The 20,871-nt window shown below is 39.4% G+C and overlaps 3 protein-coding genes across 19 annotated transcripts in view; 2 read left to right on the forward strand and 1 right to left on the reverse strand.

Annotated features, from left to right (window-relative positions):
- The window catches only part of THUMPD3 (THUMP domain 3 tRNA guanosine methyltransferase), a 19,817-nt gene extending 14,951 nt beyond the window's left edge, over positions 1–4,866 (forward strand). For all 3 annotated transcript variants that reach the window (XM_081072221.1, XM_081072223.1, XM_081072222.1), the window contains exons 8-10: positions 2,864–2,974; positions 3,614–3,737; positions 3,894–4,866. In XM_081072221.1, coding sequence (XP_080928347.1) covers positions 2,864–2,974; positions 3,614–3,737; positions 3,894–4,043 — 385 coding nt within the window. In that variant the 3' untranslated portion in view covers positions 4,044–4,866. The remainder of the gene's footprint in view (positions 1–2,863; positions 2,975–3,613; positions 3,738–3,893) is intronic.
- LOC308507369 (protein GVQW3-like) lies at positions 4,737–15,425 on the reverse strand. Of its 5 annotated transcripts, none has more exons than XM_081072225.1 (3): positions 15,405–15,420; positions 9,361–9,484; positions 4,737–7,286 (listed from the first exon to the last, which is right to left on the reverse strand). In XM_081072225.1, exon 3 carries the CDS (start codon positions 7,095–7,097, stop codon positions 6,051–6,053), a length of 1,047 nt encoding a protein of 348 aa, XP_080928351.1. In that variant the 5' UTR covers positions 7,098–7,286; positions 9,361–9,484; positions 15,405–15,420; the 3' UTR covers positions 4,737–6,050. The 5 variants fall into 5 exon arrangements, with proteins under 5 accessions (XP_080928351.1, XP_080928352.1, XP_080928354.1 ...); XM_081072226.1 differs by lacking the exon at positions 15,405–15,420 and adding an exon at positions 14,646–14,744 and having other exon boundaries at positions 4,738–7,286; XM_081072228.1 differs by lacking the exon at positions 9,361–9,484 and having other exon boundaries at positions 4,738–7,286; positions 15,405–15,425.
- A 156-nt stretch (positions 15,426–15,581) lies between these two features.
- SETD5 (SET domain containing 5) overlaps positions 15,582–20,871 on the forward strand; it is a 75,844-nt gene continuing 70,554 nt past the window's right edge. For 5 of the 11 annotated variants that reach the window (XM_081072244.1, XM_081072253.1, XM_081072240.1 and 2 more), the window contains exon 1: positions 15,590–15,960. The gene's annotated coding sequence lies outside the window, so the exon portion shown is untranslated. Of the gene's footprint in view, positions 15,961–20,871 lie in introns of all 11 variants that reach the window. The other 6 variants (XM_081072250.1, XM_081072239.1, XM_081072246.1 and 3 more) reach the window with 4 other exon arrangements.

Below are 20,871 nucleotides of genomic sequence, written 5' to 3' on the forward strand. Positions count from 1 at the left end.
TATATATATATACACACACACACATACATATACATAAATATATATTTTCCTACATAGTGGAAGAATATTGTATAGATTTATTTTAATTTCATAAATGTTTGAATACTTTGTTTTTATAGTTCATTTCTAATGACTGCATAATATTCCATTCTATAGAAATACTGTAATTTAGCCTTTCCTTTATTATTTGGCACTTAAAAAACATCTCAGAGTTGAAAGAGACCTGAAAGCCATCCCCATGGTGCCTAAATAGCGTATAGATCTTAGCCATTGGCCTTACAACTCGTGTAAACACTTCTAACAACTATCTCTGAAGGCTGATTCCATCTTTATACAACTAGTCATATCTTTTAGTGAACTGAATCTCTCCGTGAACCTCCTACAGATTTGTTTTTTCCCCTTGGGTCTATAAAGAAAAGTCTTTTATCTCTATGTTACATGATGATTGACATCAGACATTTAACGGGATACCAACCCCCTCCCCCCGCCTTCCTCCATCTCACTCCTCCAAATCCTCTTGTCCAAGCAAAATATTCTAAGTCCTTTAGCCCTATCGTTTTGATATCTGTACATTGGAAGTCCATTAGCCTCCGGGAAATTTTATTTTTCATCTGAGATATATGTAATTATAGTATTAAGCCCTGGCCCACTACCCCAAATTACATTCGATGACAACATCTGTGCCAGCCTTTCACCATTCGTTCAAGTCTCAGCAGTCTTTGGAAAGAATTGGTTAAAATGTCACTTAGTCTGCAATGTCTTACCAGAGGCCTCATAAAATTGTTTCTCTGGTCTCTGCTGGTGTCCTTCATTTTCTTACAGTGGCAGGAGTATAGGTAGAGGTCAGATTTGTTAGGTTGTACAGGTGCTCCATTTCCTGAATACATAGCCCAGGAAGTCATTAAATCTCATGATTAACCTTAACAGATTTAGAAAGACCTGCCTCCATAAGCCTTACTGTGAGGCTTATATGTGTAAGTAGAAAACAATTATTTTTAAATATATGTATCTTATGCAAATACTCATTACTTTTACATGGTACACCTGGTAATATTTTATGTCTGTATATTGGTTATCCTGTTAATTTTTTTTCCCTTTTGATTAAAATCGCCAGTGCTTTGTTTTGTTCTTTCATTATACTATTTGTTCTGTAGTTTTCTGCTCTGTCTTGTTTTTATTTCCTATTGAGGCTTTAAACTTTGTCATCTAAAATCTTAAGTTATATGCTGTAAATGTGTTCTTTTTAATGATAAAAGTTTTTATTAGAGCTGACTTATGCTAAGTACTCTTGTTGACCATATCCTATAGATTTTGATAATTATCTTTTGATTATTTTCTACATTGTTGCTTGTATACTTGATTGTTTCTCTGATCAGTTGTTTAGGACAATGCTTTTCAAACTTTAATGTGCCTATGAGTCACCTGGGATCCTATTAACATACCGATTGTGATTCAGTAGATTTAGGATGGGCCCTGGGGGTCTGCATTTCCTAGTAAGCTTCTGGTCTGTGGCTTCTTGCTCCTTTGAGTAGCAAGGGTTTACATCATTTGTATACATAAAATTGAAAACTTTTATTTACTTTTATTGGGGAACGGTTTTTCCAGAGCCCATCAGTGTCAAGTCGTTGTCCTTCAATCTAGTTGTGGAGGACACAGCTCAGCTCCAAGTCCAGTCGCCATTTTCAGTCTTTAGTTGCAGGGGACACAGCCCCCATCCCATGCCGGAATCGAACCGGCAACCTTAAGCTCGCACTCTAACCAATTGAGCCATCTAGCCACCCCTGAAAAGTTTTATTTTTATGTTAATTTATATTTTATTACGATGAATTATGGTATATTTTATTTCGTATTTGAGATTTTCTTGAGGGTTAGTACATGACCAGGTTTTTTTTTGAAACCTGATAAACACTTTAAAACATTATTTTTCTATTTTCTGACCCTCTGCACTTTCACTTTTTGTCTGTTCAACCTGTACTAGTTCTATAAATCTTACCTAGATTTTTAATATTTTTTGGCTTATGTTGTTTTGTTGCAGTTATTGGTGCTTGTGATTATAATACTCTATTTTCAGTTTCTGCTTCACCTTATTATGATTGCCTTCACTGCATTTTACTTTTTCTTAAATTTTTCTTTATCAAATATCAACAGTATAACCTTCATTTGTTCATAATCTTTGATTTGCCTTTAATTCTTAGCCTGTGCATTACTGCCTGTTTGATTTTTTTAAACCAGTTGTCTTAATGGAGAGGATTTAAATGTTTTATTATGTCTTCTGTCACCTATATTTATCTTTTTCTTTGCTTTCTTGTTTATTAATAGTATGATACATGTTTTTTAATCTTAAAATAAGTACCTCTGTATTTACTAATTTTGCACTATCTGTGTCTTTAGGTCTGTTATTACTACATAGATTTACCAAACTTTATCTTTCAGATGTGTTAACTCAATCTTTTTTTTTCTCTTTAGCATTGTTACAAGTGCGTCTGTTTCATCAGTGTTTTGCATCATCAGTGACATAATTTACTACCTCAACACCATTTTCAAAGTAGTCTATTGCAGTTCTTTGTATTGCAATCTTCTTTTCCCCCTTAATCCATTCTTAAATTGTAGATAAGGCAGATGTAGACATCGTTTGAAAACCAATCTTAACCATTTAAAAAACTTGTCATTCTTATATTTTGTCATTGTAAGTTTTATGAACTTACGCTTTCTTCCTACATTCTTTTAAATTTTTGCTTAAGTTGTTGATATTGCCACCAATATTTTAGTAGTATTTTGTACTTTATAGCAGTCTTTAGAAAAAAATTGTTTTTAATTTCATACTTCAAAATACGTTGAAGTTACCGTTCCTTTGTCCCCACAGCAAACTGTCCTGGGGCTTGCCCATAGATGCTGTACAGTGGGATGTCTGCAATCTGCCATTGAGAACTGGCTCTGTGGACATTATTGTAACTGACATGCCATTTGGAAAAAGGTACAACTTAAGTTTTTTTTTTAAAAATGAATTTTACTTTCCCTTGTTCCCTGTATCCACTTCTGAATCTTTTGTAATTTCTTTGAGATGATGTCAGAAATCTTTAATTCCTTTTAGCAGACTGTCAGCAAAGCAGTTTTTCACTTAGGAATTATAACATGCATTCACCCATTTTTTTCTTCTGAGAACTCAGGAATGTATTAACTACATTTTGATCCTGACCATCACAGGAGATTCATCCCCTTTCTAGTCCAATGTTGAATTGCATAACATTTCACACAGAAAGGTTGAGAAAAACTTGGCTCTATTTCTCAGTATAAATGATTTTTAATCACTTGTTTGGTTTATATAATTTATCTGCTATTAGGCTCATTAAGAGGATACTTTACGTAACTGTCATATTTTCAGTTTTTTTCTGTAACCAACCAACCAACCAATTCATCCGATTCAAAATGTGTATGCAATTTATTGTCTGATTGCTCATTTCACTGACATAATGGCAAAGCTCTAGGTTCCAGAAGACAACTATTTTTCATACCTCAGGATTTTATTGCAGTGAGTTTTAATAACTTCTCATGTCATATAGTTCTAGATATTTATTTTTTGCAAGTGTTTGATTCATTGGACCTTCTCTTACAGGATGGGCTCCAAGAAGAGAAACTGGAACCTTTATCCAGCTTGCCTACGGGAGATGAGTCGTGTCTGTAGACCAGGGACAGGCCGAGCTGTACTACTTACTCAGGATAAGAAATGCTTTTCCAAGGTGCTGTACAGCTCACTCAGCCTGTGGCAACTTTAGAATCTTGGGGATAATAGTTTGAGTAGGATTTGTTTCCCTCCCCCAACGTTTCTTATTGGCAACAAAGACCCTGGGTTGGTCTAGATGCTAATCACTTTTATGCCTTTTGTGTATACACAGGCATTATCTGGAATGGGACACTTATGGCGGAAGGTGCATACTGTCTGGGTGAACATAGGGGGTCTTCATGCTGCAGTTTATCTTCTGAAACGTACGCCTCAAGCTTTTGTTCATTCTTCAGAACAAGATGGTGAAAGAACTCCTTGGTAATGCAAAGAATGATTAACAGTATTTGTGCTTCCTGACACTGGAAACGTTAACATGAACTGGCTTTGAGAGAAAAATAGTATTAACAAAAGAGCAGTTCGCACTGTTTAAACTGGTCTAAAGCTCTTCATCCTGGTTAGCCAAAGATAAGAATGTAATGTTACGGAATTTAAAAAGTTGATAACTTTTCTGTGGAGCTATTTTGAAGGGGTAGCTGGGCAATTAGTACTTTTCTTAAAATGCTTTAAAGATACTAGTCTACTAAAATGCTCTGGGAATTGAGTTTAGAACATTTTCCAGCTTTATAATAGTTCCTCTTTTCTACTCTAGCGACTCTGGCCTAATGGAAAGGCAGAGAACATAATCAGAGCATCTAAGGCAACGTCTCATTGCCTGTGCTGCTTTGCTAGTTATTCAAGTTCTCTTTACTTCATCCTTAAAAAATGAAGCATTATTATGTTTTGTGAAATAAGGTTTTGCCCCACAATGAGATGAAGTCTCACAAGACCTATAGGAAAGTTTACTATTGCCTTAAAGATTAAAATATGCATGTTATTCAGATTAATACATAGAACTAAAGTAGAGGACTAGGATTTATCAAAGGAATTGCAAGAGTACTTTACTGTTAGCAGTATATATAGGACATTTCTATTTGTAAATAGCAAATACATTGTTAGATGAAGTATGGGACCAAGTCAAATTTAAAGAAATTTTATTTTTCTTTCAGTACACAACGGTGGTGTTGCTTTTCAAACACAAACCTGTCTAAATATTTTTGTTTGGTTTCTTACAAGGACTAGAGAACAAATTGATGTACTTTTGAATTAAAAAAAAAAAAAAACTTCATCTAAGTTCTTGGTTGTTTTCTCGAGTCACTGTTCATATTTAGTTGCTTTTCCAGTTGCAAAAAAAATCCTTCCTGAGACAGTGGAAAATGAATGACCTCAATAGTAAGTCTTCATGAAAACAGTGCTTCCCTGGGACAAAGAGTACTTGGGATTTTATGTGGAAATCTTTATAGTTTTCAGAGTTTATTTTGGAATTTCTGGCTGTATTCAGCTTAGATTTTCAGTGTTGTATTAGTAATGTTAAAACTTTTATGTGTCACTTTAGAATAAATGGACATAACTATTTAATCTTTTCTTTGAAAAAATAGAGTTCACATTTAGCAGGACAGTCAACATTCCTAGTCTGGATTCTCTGATATACTACCTCATACTTGAGAATCAGTGTTTTATATCCTAGCCTCAAGTTTTTACCATCATCAGAATGCAACAGCATTGTTATGGGTTCAATATAAAACTTTTCACCTCTGACAAAATAAACCATTTAAAGCTTTAAGTGTTAGTCAGCAGTTCACAGAACTAGAAAGTACAAGGACCATGTCTGTTTTCAACCACTGTTTACCAAATGCTTGGCACAATACCTGACACAGTGGATATTAATGTTAAACAAATGAATTAATACTTTTGCATTTTGGCTTAGTTTTTAAGTATATCAAATTTGTACATGATCCATCATAGCTTTAATCTTATTTAATACCGCCATAAAAACATGACCAAATTGATTTAAGATGTTGCAAACGTGCGGAGCATTGTCTGCAATTGTTTGCTATCTTCCTCTCTAGTATTGTTTTGTAATCTGATAACAGGAACAAGAAATGGGCTGAGGATTCAGAAAGACTGGGTTTGAGTTATATATGACATTGCCACCTGTTAGTTCTGTGACCTTGGTTTTTAACCTCTGAAGCGGGCCTCAGACACCATGGGAATATGAAAAGACGGGAAAGTAATCTTAATATCTGAACACAAAATGAGTGAGTTAATGATCCAGACATTCTGTTACTGGGAAAATCAATATATTTTAGAGGGGGGAAAACAACATAAACATTGAAACAGATTTTATAAATTCAATAAAAGGAAGATAGTTATCGTCCAGAGACTGACAATGTGATCAAAAAATACGGTGAATGTATAAATTAAAAAAAGAAATACAGTAAAAGACATGCCATTAATCCCCCTCAAAATACTCCCCCTCGCTTTGAATACATTTATCCCATCGTTCTTGCCATTTTCTGAAGCAGTTCTGGAAGTCCTCTTTCGTTAGTGTTTCTAGTTGAGCTATCGTGGCTGCCTCCATGTCTTGAATCGATTCAAAACATTTACCTTTCACGGTCATTTTGACTTTGGGGAAGAGCCAGAAGTCGCACGGTGCCAGATCCCGTGAATAAGGTGGATGAGGACACACCGTAATGTTTTCATTTGACAGAAATTGCCGTACCAAAAGCGATGTGTGACACGGATCACTGTCATGATGGAGGATGAAACCATTCGCCCATTTCTCAGGCCGTTTTCTACGCACATCATTTCTTAAACGCTCCAATAAGCCCTTATAATATTCAGAGTTCACCATAGTGTTCCTGGATACAAACTCAGCTCGCACAATTCCACCAAGGTCAAAAAACACAATTAACATCACCTTGATGTTAGATCTTGATTGACGCACTTTTTTCGCACGAGGAGAACTGAATGATTTCCATTGAGAAATCTGAACCTTGGTCTCAGGACCATACCCACAGACCCAAGTCTCACCTCCTGTGATGACATGTCTTAAAAAGCTGGAATCTGAAGCAACACGGTCACGCAACTCCAACGAAATTGCCAAACGCTGTTGCTTTTGTTCCGCAGTTAAAACATGTGGAACAAAATTCGCACTCGCTCGCCTCATGTTCAAATCTGTTGTTAAAATGCTTTGAACGGAACCATAAGAGATGTTGAGATCTTCAGAAATTTCCCTAATAGTCAATCGCCTGTTTGATCGCATCATTTCACTTACTCTTTCAACATTTGCTTGAGTTTTTGATGTTGAAGGGCGTCCTGATCTCTCTTCGTCTTTAATCGATTCACAACCATTACGAAATCGCTCAAACCACTTGTAAACTGTCTTCATGGTCACTGCAGCATCACCATAAACCAATTTTAACATTTCATGTGTTTCTTTAGCACTTTTGTGCAGTTTGAAACAAAATTTCATGTTGATGCGTTGCTCGTAATCCATGATTTACAGCACACTTGTAAACACACCTCTCAACCGTAGCTCACACCCAACTGACTGTACCAAATAAGTTGAAACTTGTCACACAGTTACTAAAGTTCGATGCGCCACTTCCAGTATTGAAGATCCCTGCCTTTCCGTTGGATGGCACTCAGCAGCAGCATTTACCGTATTTTTTGATCACACCTCATACTAGTGGCAAGAAAGGGAAACATTTGTTAAACATTTCTTTTAAAACAGTAGTAAGACTTTCTGGAAACTGCCAAACTGTACATTCTGACTTATCAGTGTCAGATATGACTCATGTCTTCACTGCAAGGACTAAATGATAAGCTAAAGACAAAACAGGGAAATATTTTAAAATATTTCCTGTAAAATACCTAAAATATAATAAAGCACAATAAAGCCTAATATTAGTGAGATAGGCATTGAAAAAGTAAAACATCCTTATTCTCAGCAAAGCCTTTTCCAAAAATTTCAGGTGAGGTGTTATGTGGGAATTTTAGTGGAGACATGGAAAAAGGTTGAAAATTCTGAGAAAAAAATCGAATTTAATTATTGTACCTTGGTACATTTTTTTTAAAAGGTTCAGGAGAAACATCACGTACATACAGGTCTCCTATGCTAAACTTCTAAAATGTGCACAATGTGAAAAAAAATGCATCATTGTCTAAACAGGCCTATTCTGTGACCCTTATACTTTTGCCCCAATGCTAACATTTCTGCTAACCAGTGTAGCTATTCAATGATATATTTTATGATAAAAGCAATTTTCACTGGAAAGGAGAATAGTATTTTAGTTTTTCTCAAACCCAAATTCTAAATTTCCAACTACCTGCTAATAGTTACCCTGTATCCCACCTCAGACTCAACATGAATGTACCTTTCTTCACTAAAACCTAGCGTACCCATTCTCCCAGTCATCCAGGCTTAATACTGGGAGTCATTTTTTTAAAATTCCATCCAGTTATTCAACCAGCATTTGAGTGTTTACTATATACAATGTGCTAAAGCAGCTGTTTCTCAAACTTCTTGGTCTCAGGACCCCTTCACATAAAAATTGAGGACCCCAAATAGCTTTGCTGACCTATTTTTACCACATTAGAAGTTAAAACTGAGGGGAAAAAATTAAATTAGTAACAAATGCATTACTTTAACATTTTCAATGAAGTAACTATTTTCAACAGAGTGGACTGTTTCACATTTCTGCAATTTAGTTCTCTCAAATGTCTCCCTTAATAGAAGGCAGCTGGATTTCTGTTTATCTTTCTGCATTCAATTGGTTGAGATGTTACTTACTTGGAATTTTTTGTAATTCATGTATTAGCCATTTGGAAAATGTTTGTTCACTTAGTTACATAAATCTACCAAATGTTGACCCAGTTCATTATATAACATCTAAAAATCATATTAATGTCACTACCTATCTCATAAAACAAAATCTTAAGTTCTGGAAAGATGTCCAGCACCTAACAGTAGATAACAAGTTTTCCAGAAATTCTAATTTTTACTTCAAAGTTTGAATTTTATCACTGACAACATTGCTATCAATTGTCTTCCTTGAAAGGCTCACTTCCTTTATATCTGAAAAAGTTATCTGCCAAATAGCCAACTCTGAGAAAATTTGAGTCACTCAAATAGAAATGGTGTTTTAAGAAAATAGTGCCTCACATTGTAGTTAGACACATGCAAATTTTCCATTTCATAACTTGTTATCTACCCAGGGTTCAGATATAATAATTTTACTATTTTCACAAGGACATGAAGTGAAACTGCTCCCCCTCACCCCGGGTGTATACTGCAAAAGCATGGCAGTGAAGGACTACTACAGTCTGGTTGCACTGCCTTGATTTATGCCAAGATGCCAGCAATTTTACCCGCCTGTGCTTTTTCACTATTAGTGAAAACATCAGGAAAAACCATAAGATTTTTAAATTTATCAACATTTTGAGTTTTGGGACATGTTTTGTTGCCAAACTTTCACTTAAGAGTCTCTTTAATTAGTTCACATTGATGATGGACAAATACGAAAATAACAAGCCCAGCCACGTTTGTTGGTTCATCCATTTATAAGGCATAAGTACACTTTTACAGATGAGATATTAATGCAGACTTCATGTCTGCACACAAATCTTAAATATGACAAGTTGTGACACTATCGTGATTTTTTTACTTTTCATCGGGCAGACATTCAGCAGTGTCAGATGTGTATGGCTTTTTGTAAAGTTTCTCAGCTATTGTTTCTCCAGCCAATACAATAACTTACTTCAGTAGCTTTTTCTTATAGTTTCTTTGGAGTTGATTCTTCCTTTCATCTTTTTAACACTTATAGACATAGTGTGGGTTGAACAAGTGATCTTATAACCTCTTTTAAGCCAGTGATCAATTCTCTAATGAGAAAAATACAAATTGGTTTATTTTAGAAGTTATTAAATTCTAAAATAAGTTGTAGTTAAATTCAAAAATTTAGAAAGTTTTAAGAAAATTTTGGAATCATTACTGACTGCATAACACAATATAATGTAGTTATGTTTATACTTTGGCACAAAGAAAACAAGATTTTATAACAACTGCATAATATTAAGGCTTGTTGGGATTACAGAACATATAACCTAAAAGTGAGTTAATTATTAAGAACAAATATTCATATCCTAAACCTAACACCTTAGGAAATTCTAGAAAATTCAAAAATATGCAGAGCACCATTTGATTTAACACAGTAATCTCATCATACATCATGTAGCTCTGCACACTTGTGAGAATGAATTCAAAGGGTAAGTACAGTTTTGTACTATGAAAATAGTTTGACATTGAAGACCTCTATGCTTAGACAACAAGGATACGCCATAAACAAGTACTGTCCTGCCCTCAAGGAACAACCTGAAAAAGTTAAAGGAAAAAAAATTACAATTACTAATTTAACTACAACTGTGAGAAATTCTATGACAAACTCAAGTTGTGGGATCCAATGTAGCAGAGTTGAAGGCATCAAGAAAGATTTCCTTGCAAAGTGATTATGTTGAGACTGTCCTCCTCGGTGACTGACAGTCAGTTATCGAGTCCTTTAACTTCTTTTCTATTTTGACTGCCCTCACTGTACCAGACCTCATCACTTCGTGTCTGGACTACTGCAAAAGAACCTCCTAAATGGTCTCTCTGCCTTCAAATTTCTCCATTCCTACAACTCGTCCTGTATCCTGCAGCCATGTTCAACTTCCTAAAAGACTGTGTTCCTCAGAGAAAGATAGTACCATAAGTTGATTTATGTAAGTCAGACCAGTTTGAATCCCTGAATTTGTTGGTTTGTTTACAGGGCAATTGTTCAACCTTACTGAGCTTTAGCTTCCTACTCTGTATAATGGGGTTTTACGTATCAGAACTAAGTACATTGGCAAAGAGTTTGGCCCGCTATCTGGTATACAATTGGGACTCAATAAATATTATTAGCTCATTTCTTCAACTTAACTATATTTCCATTAATTTTTGCCTATAGTATGCATTAGAATATGTTGCCATTATTTAGTATAGTAAAAAGTATGGGATGACATTTTAAGCCAAGGTCAGTAAAAAAAGGCTGTCAAAGGTGTGACTGAGTTGACGAGAATTCATACAACTAGATGTGGGGTTAGTTAGCTAGTAAAATAACTCATTCTATTAACATGATCTGAAAGTGTCACAGCTGTCATCAGGAAGAGCCAATCTTAAACATGTTAAAAAACAAACAAAAAAAACCTAGAAAACAAAGGGTGACTAAGTACCACAACAAACTAAAGGTTAGTAACAACTGTGAACTCCAGGAAAAAAGCTGGAAAGCAGGATTATTAAATGCAACCATGACTTTGAGATGTATAATCAGAAGCAGAAACAGTCTCGCTATTCACCATGAAGATAGAGTACATATACCAGTAATAATTCATCAGGTTCAACCCTAGCCTACATAAAATAAATCTAAATATTTGATTCCACACTACTAATAGTTATGTAACAATCCAGTTTCTGACCCCTGTCAAGAATTGGGGAGTCATAGATAAGGAAAAAATATTTTATATACTTCTGGAGAAATACGTCCTCCAATATAAAGTAGTATGTCACTAGGTAAAGTAACAAAATCAAGAATTCTTAGTCTGCAAAGTGCCACACTCTCGGATGTAACCTAACAAAGTACTCCACAATTAAGACTGGCCTAAAACAGTCAAACCAGTCTTAACCTTGTAATGCTGATCCCTATCAGATTCTGGACTACCAGTTGCAAACCATAATTATACCAAAGCATGCATAAAAAAATATATGAAAGTGTGTAATTCAAATTTTACAAATCTAAAAAATTAAGAGCTCTTACAAAAGTTCAGCTCTTTTATGTAAGTACAAGTGTTGCAATGTACTTAATTTTTGTCCTATTAATAGAAATATGTCTCTACAGGAGAAAGGTTGCTGGTTTATTAAAAAATATTAAAGCCCAAGGAAGTAAAGCACAGGAAGAAGATAAGTGCAGTGGTTCATACAGGAAACCCAAGGAAGAGCTGAACAGTGGACAGATATATTCAGAGACCATGAGGCATCAGTTTCCTTTATGAATAGAATATTAGATTTCGGTTAAGTACGACCCTAGTTTATCCATAATCTGACCTGCAAGTCTCCAAAACTATTAAATATTACTACTCTTTGCCTTTCAAAATGATTTCCCATTCCGTTTTTTTTTTTTGGGGGGGGGGACAGCTCAGTTGAGGAAAATATTAGGTACAAAATAGAGGGGACATATCTACCAGACAGGTCCTCAAGTTGTGATCATTTTGTCAAATAGGCACACTATCCCCCCAACGCTGTTTCTGCAGTGTTGTTTCTGGGCTGCCAAAATCAGAAGCAAATAAGGAATTTGAAAAAAGATACAGAATTTAACTGAATTCAGAAATCTCTGGGTGAGACTGGGAGTCTGCGTTATATAGCAAGCCATTTGTGTGCACTGAAGGTTAGAAGAATACTATCCTAAAGGTTTCATAGTCTAAGGAGAAATTTTAAGTAAAACAGCTTTGAAAGATGAAATTTATAAGATGCTATATATATAAGCACATAAAAAGTATTTAGTGTTCAAATAATTTATACTTTATCAGGATGAAACTTACTTTGTGATGGTTTCTATAACTTAAGATACTTGGGGCCTCCTCTGGTAAGTTTTTCCAAAAATGAAAACTTGCAGGACTGCAATTTAGGGCTGGTTTCATTAACATCAGATATAGTCCTATTGCTCACTAAACTTCTGTCACTGTTATGGTTTAATGAAATCTCACTTTCCTAAAATTCATTATGCATTCTTAAAATCCAAACTAGTTAATACTTGCCTTCTCAACATAGTTGTCCAAGGCAGGTTTATCTTTAGTAAGGGATAGTTGGATTTAGCTCTCAGATAAGTACAGCTGAAGTATTGAAATCGGTAAAATAAAACAAGCAGGAAAAAGAACTAAATGGGCCAGAGAGGTTCAATTTTTATTTCCTTACTGCTCAATATGAAAATTATCAATGTCCACATTAAGTGTTCTGCAATCCGTAAGTTTGTGGCTACAGCTACACTGCCCATAGTGACATTTTAAATTAAATAAAATTAGAAATTCAGTTCTTTAGCCACATTTCCGGTGCTCAACAGTAATATATGGTTAATGGCTACCATACTGGACAGCAAAGATATAGAACATTTCCATTGTTGCAGAAGGTTCTAATGGATAGTACTAATCTAGAGCACTAGCAAGCATACAAAGAACTGTCTAAGACCAACAATCATCCTTTACAAAGACATCTACATGTCATTCACTCCATTTTATTTAGGATTGGCTAGACATCAAGGAATACACTAGCTTAGTGGTACAAGACTCAACAAGAGCCTGTGCTCAGAATAGTTAGGAGAATTTAAACAAGCAATGACAAGGACCTGGAGAAGTGCTGTGATTCAACGTGCTATGGGATCAGGAGAAAGCACTGCTAACTTTTTTACAGGGGATTCTGGCTTCCAGGACAGTATCATCACAGAGATATTTGAGTCTGAAGTCTTGAAGGGTAAGGAGCATCAAGGGTAACATTCCAGAAGTAAACACCTTACAAAGAGGTATGACACTGTCACTACCATTTGGGTAGACAGTAACCAGTGCAGTGTGACTTGAGTAGAGGTAGTGTTGATGTGTATATGTGGAAAACTGTGGCAAATAAAAAAGTTTAAAACAGATGAGATTAGCCTGTTCCGGACCTTGTGAATCACATTAGTGATGATGTAATTCATCCTGTAAGTAGTTAGGAGCCAGTAAAGGAGTTCCATCAGTCATTTTCATGCTCTATCATGTTACGGCAACTGTCCTGGCAATACATGATGCATCAGAAAAGGATACCAGGGGAAGACACACTGATTTGGAGGCTGTTCGCACTATGGCAACTGAGCATTACTAACTGATGAGAACAGAAATAATGGGATGGATTGAGAGGTGTTTCAAAGGAGGTAAAAGGAGATGTTGCTGAACCTCAGGGCTAATTTTCAGTAACAGTAGTCAAGATCACCTGGACTGTGAAGAGCGTCAGGGGCAGACGCCCAGGTAAGGAGAAAAAGATAAAAGTGAGGCCTCTGCTCAGGTTGGGTATCCATAATAGGTGGTGGAACCAAACTGTCTGGTTTCATGACTCACCGGCCTACCAAAAACAGGAGAGCGCGCCAACGGCACGTCTGGGAACTGGATGAGCAAGTACAACAAAATGGGCTCCAATGTATGACAGTTGCTAAGATGCCTGACCTTGGGAATGCAAGGAAGGGAGCCTAAAAATGTTAAGATTAAGGTTTAATCTGGGATGCTATTCTTTGGGGGGGGGGTTATTTTTAGCAAGGGTCTCAAATGGGGTGAGTATAAAACTCAGTCAGCCTTCAGTCTATCTCACTTTATCTCCAGGAAAAATGTTACAGAAAGGATCGTAAGTAGCAATAACACGCAATCTCGCTGTACAAAAATCACGCCAAGGTGAATGCCTGGACTCCATTTCCCTCCTCCACTCCTATTATAATTACTTAGTGACACAAACTCAAGTCTGTGGGAAGAGAGAAATTAGGCTCACCCTCAAACCCTCACACCTGCTCAAACCCTTGCAGGACAACGCCCTGGCACCAAGTGAAACCTGGCCAAGAATCCGGCCCATCATCTAGAAGGAGCGACACGACAAGGAGGCAATGACGCGATCGCGGGGGAGGGAGGGATTCTTCTAGGCCCAGGGCGGTCCTTAGGAAACAGGAGGCCACAGAGAACTCCCATAAAGGTATTGCGGCACTCCCCTCCCCCTGCCCAGAAGGGTGCGGCCTTCTCTCCGCCTCCTCCACTGCGGCTCCTTCAGGATAGGACCTCGCGCTGGTTTTCGGAGAACACGCGCCTCCCACCCGCAAACCAGCAGGACCGACCCCCGCTTCTTTCCCCACCCCCACGGGTCCGGGAGCAGGTCGGGCCTGTCTAGCTGTTCAGGCGGCGGGCGCCTGGGGCGGAGCCGCGGTCACCACCACCCAGAAGCCTCGGCCTAGCAGCCCGCCCCCACCTCCAGCGCGCGCTTCCTGCCACGTTGCGCAGGGGCGCAGGGCCAGACACTGCGGCGCTGGGCCTCGGGGAGGATCGTACCAACGACCGCCTCTCCGCCACCCCCGCCGACCTGCGCAGTGGTTTGGCTCTTTTGGGACCCGAGCCAATAGCAAGGGGCTGTTCCCCGGGTCTCAGCAACCAATCAAATGCCGAAACCGAGGAGGCGGCGGGTAAACCGACTCCCCCAAAGGGGAGGGTGGCGGGACGCCAAAGCAGGAGCCACTTTCACTGACCCTCCTCTCCCCCTTACCTCCCCCCGCGGGAGGCCGACCGCGCCCGCCGATCCAGCTCTCCCCACCTACTTACCCACCCCACCCAGGGAGCAAAGCGAATCCCTAAGCGGCTGCGCACTCCCGAGGCTGTAACTGACAGGCCCTTTACTCCAACCAGAATACGCCATTTGTGTTTTCACACACGGCGGGAGGAGAAGCGGCCAATCAGTGACAAGACCTAAGCCGGAAGCGGTCCTCCCTCTGCAGGAGCAATGGCTCCGTCCGGATTCGAGCCCTTTCCGCTCCTTCTCCCTCCCCCTCCGGTTGCCGCCGGGTGGGCGGCATTCCCGCCTTCCTCTGACCTCTTCTTTCCCTTCCAGCGTAACAAACGTTATACTCCCGACTTCCCGCGGGAGGCGATCCCCAGTAACCGGTCACACCACCTGGGTCACCATTCTCCCGCCGGATCCAGAGGACCTCCCCCCACCAGAGTTCCGCTCCCCTACCTAGCCGAGGCTCTCTGAGGAGCCGGAGCCCCAGAGCACAGCCTCTTCTCTAGGAGGCCCCGGCGGCTTCCGCTGATTGGCGGCGAGCTGGCCAATGGGTGCGGGGCGGTGGGCGGAGAGGCCAATGGCGCGGCGAGAGGGGGCGTGTCCCGAGTGCCCCTGGCGCCGGCGCTGGGAATCCCCGTGCGGTCAGTGGCGTTTCCGCTCGGGCAGCGGGCTGAGTGAGCTGCTGCTGCCGCTGCCTCCGCCGCCGCCGCTGCCGCCGCCGCCGTCGGGGGAGGGGCGGCCGCCGCCCGCCTGCGCTCAGAGACTCACGCAGCCCCAGTCCCGCCAGTCGGCCAACACAGTAGTGCCGGCCCCCCTCCTCCCCTGGCCCTTCCCCCTCCCCGCCTTTGGTCGCTCCGCCTTTCTGCCCCCACCCCCACTTCACGGGCACGGGCCATTCCCGGCCAGGAAACGCCGTGGCGCCGCGTTGGGCCTAACTCGAGTCCTGCTGCCTCCCGGGAGTGCCGTGCGCCGCAGCCCGGGCCTAGGCCCCGGCAGCGCCTGGGACAAGGTAAGGGTCCGACAGAAAAGAGGGACCTACCCTCATGACCGGGCCCCGGGGGAGGGAAGGGTCACCTCCTCCGTCTCCCCGCGCTCGTTCTTGGGACGTGGGCCTGGCTCTTCCCAGGCTCCTAGCAGGAGGATGCTGCCCCTTCTCGCCCCCCTCGCCACTCCCCAGACACCGTTACATTTCTCTTTCCCAGGAAGAGAGGCCCCGTCCGTAATCTAGTCGACCCCACGACCCTTTTCATGTCTTTCCTGGGTCAGGACGCTTCCCCTCCCCCCACGTCTCTTCGCCTCCTTTGCTGGGAACTGCCTACTCCACGTTTACCTTTGACTTGAGGATAGGCGCCTCGCTGCTCTGCTCTCAAAATACACAGGCATACTTTTCTCCCCTCCCCGCACCCCCACCCTCCTGCGCGCGGCCTGGTGACAACTCTGCTGGCTCTGGGGGCCTCGATCTCCCCTCCGTCACGTTCCTGGACGCCTTTCCTCTCGTTCTCGGGTCCCCATCTCACAGGATGGCTACGTTTCCCACACTAGGGACATTACCTTCGCCACCCCTACTTCACATTCTTGGGTTCTCAGTGGCGTCTGCCCCAGTATCTCTAAAATAGCCCTATTGAATTTGTAGGGTTTGAGCTTGGAGTTGCGCCAGATTGTGTCGTTCTCCCTGCCTTGGGCGTGGAAAGCGATCGTTTGAGAACGTCTTTAAAGGCAGAAAATTTTACCCTTTATGCATTCTCTCTGCGTGGAAGCCAGGGATGCGAAGTGAATGGCGGTGAGAAAAAGCCCTGGTTTTTAAGTAGGTGAATCGCGTGAGAGGGAAAGTTTTAACTGTTGGGAAAGCCCCTTCTATGCTAATTTATTCTATAGAGCTCTTCTGCTCGTCTCACTTCTTAGGAATAAGTGGTCTTTCCCTTGGATACTGATGCTGCAGCCAGCTCTGCTGGTCTGGGTCAGGAGTGCGTGTATGACCTGCATTTTCTGCTTTCTCATGTTACTTGTGCAATGTGTTCACCAGTAATTCATTTCTTGCCCAGATCTCTGGGGTTCCATGGGGCTTTGTCTACACTTTAGTTCATTTCTCCAATTTTCCCCGTGCTCATGGTACTGAAAGAATCCCCATATTCTCTGCGAATTTCCTTCATCCCTTGACTAAACAAGTTGCTTTTAAATGACTTATTTGTAACCAAGGTCATACTTACATTTTTGTTGGGCAGATGTTACATAGCTATACTTTTGATTGAGGAGGGTCCAGCTGAGTTGAGTGTTAACGCTTTTCAGGAGAATGTTTGTGTACCCCCGATTTGGGAAGATTTCTTGCTGGTTAATTTTATATTATTAATGTTTTTAGGTCCCTCAGAAAAAAGTTGCAAGTTGAAATTTTAGATGTGTGGAATCTGACCTAGGATTAAAGCAGAGAATATTTGCACAGAGGTTTCTGGGCCTCTTGGAGGACACAGGAAAAATTTTTTATTGGATTTCTTCCAGTTTTCTCAGGAGGATCATTAGTTTTCTTCTATAGCCAAAAATTCTGGCCCGTTATGGGATTAGAGTCTTTAAGGTTTACTCAGACTGTCATTAAGATAGAAAAAATGAATTATGTCCTTTGGTAGGACAAGACAAGGCTCTGTCTCTAGCTGCAAATTTAAATTTGACTATAAAGAGTGCTTGGAAAATTGGCCTTTTAAAGACTAAAGCTTAATCTTCACTCCTAAATTGCTGGTTTAATTAAAATGGATATCTGAAATTTGGTAAATATTGATTTTTCTAATAAAAAGCCCTTGGTTTAAAACAAACAGGTGACCTTAGGATTGTTTTTTTCTAAAAGCATAATTCAAGCCCTTCTGGCATGGAGCATTGGTCAAAAAAAAAAAACCACTGTGTGAAGAGTGTGGGGGTGGGGTAAGGAGAAGGTTGTTCCTTTGGGTTGGATCACAGGGGTGAGTATACAAGGCAGCAGCAGCTGCTGGCTCTGGAGCCCTGGTTGCTACGTGAGAAGCTTGAGTAGTGCTGGCTGCTGTCTCCAGGGAAGGACAGCAGTGCAGCGTCCATTAATGCTGTTGGCTGCAGGGAGCTGCACTTAGGCAATGGCTGCTTCAGGACTGAGAAGAAACCTTGCTTTCCTGGGAATTTTCACTGCTGAGCTGGTTTGCATTTTATTGGTGGGGAGATGAGAATTAGCAATTCACAACCTTCTACCCATTTATGGATATCAGCATCTGGAAACTGGATTATAGTTAAAGACTTTCTTCTTTTTTGGTTTTGTTTTTTGGGCAGATTTTTGGTTTTTATATGCAGATTTGTGCTTGGATAGGACTGAAATTTTTCAATCCATTTTTCAATCCATTTAAAACCAAAATAATAAAGAATTTAAGAATCTTCCTGACAATCAAAAGGGGGAAAATATCAGTTCTTTTTTTCTGCAACTGACGTCTTTTCCTCCAACTCTTTAATCTTTGATTCAATTTTAACATTTTGTTGTCTCTTTCCTTTCAGTTGTTAGGCCACATTTACCTTACTGTTTTTGTTAAACATTTTACTAAATTTGGAATCTTAAACTAAAGAGGACTGCCCTTTCAGAATGATTTGTAAATATGAATTTCAAGTATTTTCTTAATTTCTATATTGGTAATAGACTTCTCCAGGTTAGATTATTTATTTGGTGTTTGACCTATAAAATGGATTCATTATATGTTGGATATAGTCTTATAAGATCACAAGGATGTATGTTTGACCGTGATCCATCTGAAATATAGGACAGACCAGAAGGAATATTCAGAAATTGAGTAAGTCTAGTGTACAGGATACTTGAGAAGATGGTCCCTGAGCCCTTATGTGGTGTCCCCTCCCCCCACAGCTCCTGCACATTGGGAAGCTCTCTGATTAAGCAGAACAGTTTGAGTATGGAAGTACTTGAAGGAGAACCACTGTCCAAATACACCACCGATTACATGCAATATTTAAAAGATACATTTTCCCCCTCCCCCAAGACTCTTGAATCCTATTTTTTTTTCCCTCAAAATTTTCATGTGTTCAGTTTTGTGTAAATGTACTTAAATCCCACAATCATCTGTGATACAGTGTAGCATGACTCTGGTATTTGTAGCAGGTAACCAGAAAGAATGGAAATGAGTTTTGTCATTCACAAATGTGGCTTGCATTGTGTCTCAGCGATACACGCTGACTAATGAAATAACCTTTCGTGGATAATATTTTAGGTGGTTCTAACTCTCATTATTGTCATATATAAAAGATGCCATAAAAGAAACCAGGTAAATAATGGTTTCACTCAGAGTGGCTGTTTCACATTTTAGATATGAATGTTTTTTAGTTTAAGTTATTTTATAATACGCAATTTACCTTATAAAATAATTGCTTTTTCACTTGTATTTGCTGTTCGGAACCCCTTGTCATCTTGATGTAATCCTTTTCTGAAAGATCATAGAGGTCCTTTTCATAGAATTTATTTAACCAGTATGCTCGAAAATTTATCTTCTGATACTGTTTTGTGCCCAGGAAATTCAGTACTTTCTGAAGTTATTCTGGCCTTCCTGGGGGAGAGTGGCTATTTAATTTTTGCCTTTGGACAGGAAGATAATATAGGGCAAAATGCAGATGTGCAGACAAACACTTTTACTTTATCCTCTTCCTGTTGAAATAACTTAGGAAACATTAGGCCATAGTCAACAACAGTCAATGATTGTTGGATACATCTTACTGAGGAATTGGATCATGAATAGAGTAAAATTTTCTTAGAACTTCCAGTTCTATTCTTGTGATTTGTCAGTTTAATTTGAAACTAAAAGGCCTAGCAGTGAATTTTACTTAAAATTGTTTCAGGTATTGAAAACTAAAACTCTTGATAGGGACATCTTACAACAAAACTTACTTTGACTGCAAAATGTATAATAGTGTATATTTTAATACAACTGGTAGTTATTTGTAATTTAATTAAAACATCCTTTCAGGGGCACTCCTTAAAAAAAAAAGTGTAACGTACCTTTGAGAAAGTGATTGGTACCATTCCTTACTGCCAAAAATTCCAAAATATTTGGTAAAAATGGTATTTTTAACCTTTCATTTGATGCAATGATTGATTTGTGGTAAAGCTTCAGGGAAGTTCATGAAAGGTGAGAGAATATAATTTCTTTCACTTATTAACACATATTTTGTTAAGTCAGGTAGAGTTTTATGAAAACTTTCCTGTTGTATAGTCAAGTCTAAATTGAGTAAAAGATATTCAAGAACCTGGGGGCTGTTGGAAAGCACCATTTTAGAGAATTCTCTTATTCTGACAAAACATATTCAAACTCTTAACACTTTATGAAGGGAGCTATGAGACATAATAAAGGAACAATGAAACTAAATCTCCGTCTACTTTATAGGAGCCCTCACTGAGCAAGGAATTTATAATCCCACCCTTCCTCAGTTTTTCCATCATACTGATTTTGTTTGCTGAATACCTCAGGGAGAAATGTAAGGGTCACATTAAGTATCTTTGATGTAAAGGCAGAAAAGGAATTTTCTGCTTATTGGAATAATGCCTTAGTATTTTTAAAATACTTAAGATTATTGGCCAGTTTTACCTAGTGTATTCAACTGTTGGTTTGGTCTGACTGCCTTCTCTTCTGTGGTCTTCTGTCTTTGTACTATGAGAATTCTCAGAGTTTTGATGGCAAACTAAAGTAATAGTCATTTCCTTAGCCATGTTAGTTATGTGTATATACCCAGAGCTGGGAATACTCCTTGGCCTATGTTATGAATCACAAAAAAAGTGGAGGATATAGGATTTATACAGAATTTGTTTCTATCTGAGGAATCAAGTTTTTGATGTACTACCTAATTGAGGGAAAATGCCGAATTCCTTGCTGTTCTGTTTGAAAAATAAATGGAAGCATGGGAGGAGCCTGAGACC

The sequence above is a fragment of the Rhinolophus hipposideros genome, assembly GCF_964194185.1.
Source record: "Rhinolophus hipposideros genome assembly, chromosome: 14".
NCBI lineage: Eukaryota > Metazoa > Chordata > Mammalia > Chiroptera > Rhinolophidae > Rhinolophus > Rhinolophus hipposideros.

What these genes read in the sequence shown, in the direction of transcription:
- LOC308507369 (XM_081072225.1), bottom strand. Translation starts at nt 7,097, where the DNA reads ATGGATTACGAGCAACGCATCAACATGAAATTTTGTTTCAAACTGCAC.